Here is a 3,125-nt window from a genome sequence, read left to right on the forward strand (position 1 = left end):
AAGTTCAACAATAATATTAAATTTATTCACTCATCTTTATTTTTTTCTTGCTGCATCGGTTCATGCAAATAATTTGCATAAAATCAACATTGGCATTTACGAGTGAAATGCATTGTATTTATTAATTTTTTATATATGTATATATCAGAAATATCAAACTTTTTTCAATCGTGTGCCAATAATCAATCAAACGTGAAATAAATGAAAAAAAAAATATATATATATATATATACGTATAGAGTAAAATGTAAAATGAATTGTTACTGCAACTGCAACTGCTGCTGCTGCTGTTGCTGTTGCTGTTGCCTTAATCGAAATGTTTTTTTATATTATTTAGTTTGTTTTTTTTTTTCTTGCGCTGCTCTGGTCGGGCTGGTCTTTAATACGACTTCCTGTGCCATTAAATTTTAGCATAACAAACAAAATACTTTTCGAGTGTTTCCGTTTGCTTGTTTCGGTGACATTTCGGCGGCAACCGGCGGCAATCCAGCAAAACGAAGCGAAAACTCAGCTGAAAGTGCAGTAAAAAATTTGCTGAAATATGCGACGTCCTATGGGCAGACGGTTAGGCAACAACAAAAATTGCACAAGCTTTTATTTGCACTTCAATTTTGCCCTCGACACGACGGGCGACAGTGCCTGATCGGGTGGTCGGTGCTCGGTGAGGGGTGGGGGGGGGGGGGGGGGGGGTCGCTCTTTATGGCAATTGCAATCCCCCAGTTGCAGTTTGTTAACTGCAACTGCATTGCAATGGCAACTGCGGACAAGGACTGTGTGCAATCCCGCCCGAAACCGGGAAGCAAGAGTTCCCGCAAGTCCAAGACAAGTGCCACTTGCAGCTATTTTATTTTTGAATGTCCTTTGCTGCTTATCAGCGTTTAAAATCAGAGACGGAGAGCGAGAGAGCTAGAGAGCGACAGAGAAGTCTGGCCCAAAAATAAAAGTGAGCAAAGTCCTGTGCCTGTCCACCCGACTTGTGTCGCGACACGAGTGCAGCGCAAAAAGCTGCAGGTGAAATGCGAAAAGCACGGAAACGAGCCAAATAAAATCATGTGACACTTTGTGGTTAATAATGTTGTGTGTACATCCAATGTGTTGCGGCCATTGTTTCTTCGCTTGCCCCAAAAAGTAGACCGTGCGGCAGCCCACCAAATAAAGAAAGCCAAACAAAATAAGAAGCCAGCAACGAGCGGGACAATCGCCGGGGCGTTGTTGGCGGCGGCGGTGATTTAAATGCAAATTTATTATCATGCAGCCAGCAAAAATAATAAAATACACAACCCCCAACACACACACACACACACACGCACACCCCTAGCATAAATAAATGGCAAAAAATGTTGTAATAATATTTACAAAATGTCTGCTTGCCCTTTTTTTTATTATTATATATGATAAATATTTTTTTTTCATTTTTTCACATTTTTTTTTTCTTGTGCAGCGTTTACGGGTTGCAACAATTTGGGATGGGCACATTTTAATTTTTGCATTTGCATTTACATTTTGATTAAACCATTTGCATGTGCACTTTCATCATTATTAACGCAATTCGATTTAGTATAAAGCTTACTTTTTATTAAACATTAATTAAGCTAATTAGCAGATGTAACATAATAATTGTTCAGTCATTCATTCATTCGTTTCGTCGGCATCCTCAGTAAACAGAAATCGCACAACATCCGTGATCAGCACAACGCTGCGATGCCGCGCTGCCAGCATACGATATGCCACACAGGCATAATACCATACCAAGGACATGAGCAGGGCCACCAGGCAGGCACATGAGTATAGCTCTACGATTCGGTCCCAGCTCATGGCCAGCCTGTAGACGCGTCGTCCCACCTTGGCAATGAATATGCCAAGGGCGGCTGCAAACACGGGCAGATTGACGCAGATGCTGCGATAGCAAATGGCCAACTGATGTGACATCTTGGTTTTGTTCGCCAGCTCCATATTGAATTCAAAAACTTTCACAATTTAAAAAAAAAAATGACAGCCAGACCTGTCAGTGTATTAGCTGCAGACGCTCCGATTTTGACAATTCTAGCCAGGCCAACTGCCAAAAACTATCGCGCTTTAGCTGCAAAAATAGCTTAATTGCCTCAATTACAGTCTTGTAACTTTCTGAAAACTGAAATTTTCGTTAAGGTAACATGATTTGGTTTCATATTTGAAAAATCAACTGCTATCGACTACTGTGAACCAAGTCCATTGTAAATGCCTTTCTCTTTACTTCAAACTCTCATAACTCTGTCAAGATTTTTGCTTAGCCTATAAATTCCATGATAGCTCCCCTTCTTCGACTTAAAACTTCTCGAGCTTTGTTAAATCTGAACGCCTTTTTCGAAAATATGCAATTTTCGCACGTTATTCCAGCTCAGTATTTCCAACAGTTAAGTTTTTGCCACTTGCTCCCAGATTTTTATTCCAAATACTTAGCTCTAACTCATTTTGAGCTCAGCAAAAAATTGACAAAATTAGTTTATGGAATGCAGAACAGCTTCTGGGGTTATGTTTGCGTTTGAACTGCTGCGAATGCGAACTTGAGGCCAAACTCTCATTCTTCATATCGTAAGTCATGCGTTGTATGTGTGTGTGTGTGTGTGTGTGTGTGTGTGTGTGTGTGTGCACATCGTTGTAAATTCCGGGGCGTATTTCCTGGCGGCCCGTCTTATCTATGTGGGCAAACTGTTGTTTAAGTTTGCCATTTTTCAACAACTCATCAATCTGTGCTCGATGCCATTGCTTTAGTCGGCCTTGCTCTTCCGGGCTGCCACTTGAATACTCCTGGCCGGAAGCGGCCCGGCTTTGAGGGGTGTCGGGGAAATGGAGCGGGGAGTGTAGGGAGCGAAACTAACTTATGCGAGGCACGCACTCACCGCAAATGCAGCAGCATCAGTCTTCGTCTGCAGCACCCTGGGCATCATCGAGTGCTCTGTCTGCTAAGCGTATGTTGGGCAAATATGGCAACGTTTTCCTGATTTTCCTTTGCAGTTTCCGACTCTGGCTCTGGTGTTCCGGCGGCCTGGCTTCGCCGCTGACATTTGCCGCTGAAGTTTCACTCAAGAGGCGCACACACATACGCGCGCACAGCCGCTGTCGCCAATGACGGCAAACTTTTTTAT

General features: G+C 42.6%; 1 protein-coding gene across 1 annotated transcript; it reads right to left on the reverse strand.

Annotated features, from left to right (window-relative positions):
* Positions 1 to 1,560: 1,560 nt before the first annotated feature.
* Positions 1,561 to 2,170, reverse strand: LOC115771137. The gene has a single exon (XM_030716708.1). The coding sequence runs from the start codon at positions 1,951 to 1,953 to the stop codon at positions 1,630 to 1,632; it is 324 nt and encodes a 107-aa protein (XP_030572568.1). The 5' UTR covers positions 1,954 to 2,170; the 3' UTR covers positions 1,561 to 1,629.
* Positions 2,171 to 3,125: the final 955 nt, after the last annotated feature.

This window comes from Drosophila novamexicana, unplaced genomic scaffold (genome assembly GCF_003285875.2).
Source record: "Drosophila novamexicana strain 15010-1031.04,08,12 unplaced genomic scaffold, DnovRS2.1 tig00000024-arrow-pilon, whole genome shotgun sequence".
Lineage (NCBI taxonomy): Eukaryota > Metazoa > Arthropoda > Insecta > Diptera > Drosophilidae > Drosophila > Drosophila novamexicana.

What these genes read in the sequence shown, in the direction of transcription:
- LOC115771137 (XM_030716708.1), bottom strand. Translation starts at nt 1,953, where the DNA reads ATGGAGCTGGCGAACAAAACCAAGATGTCACATCAGTTGGCCATTTGC.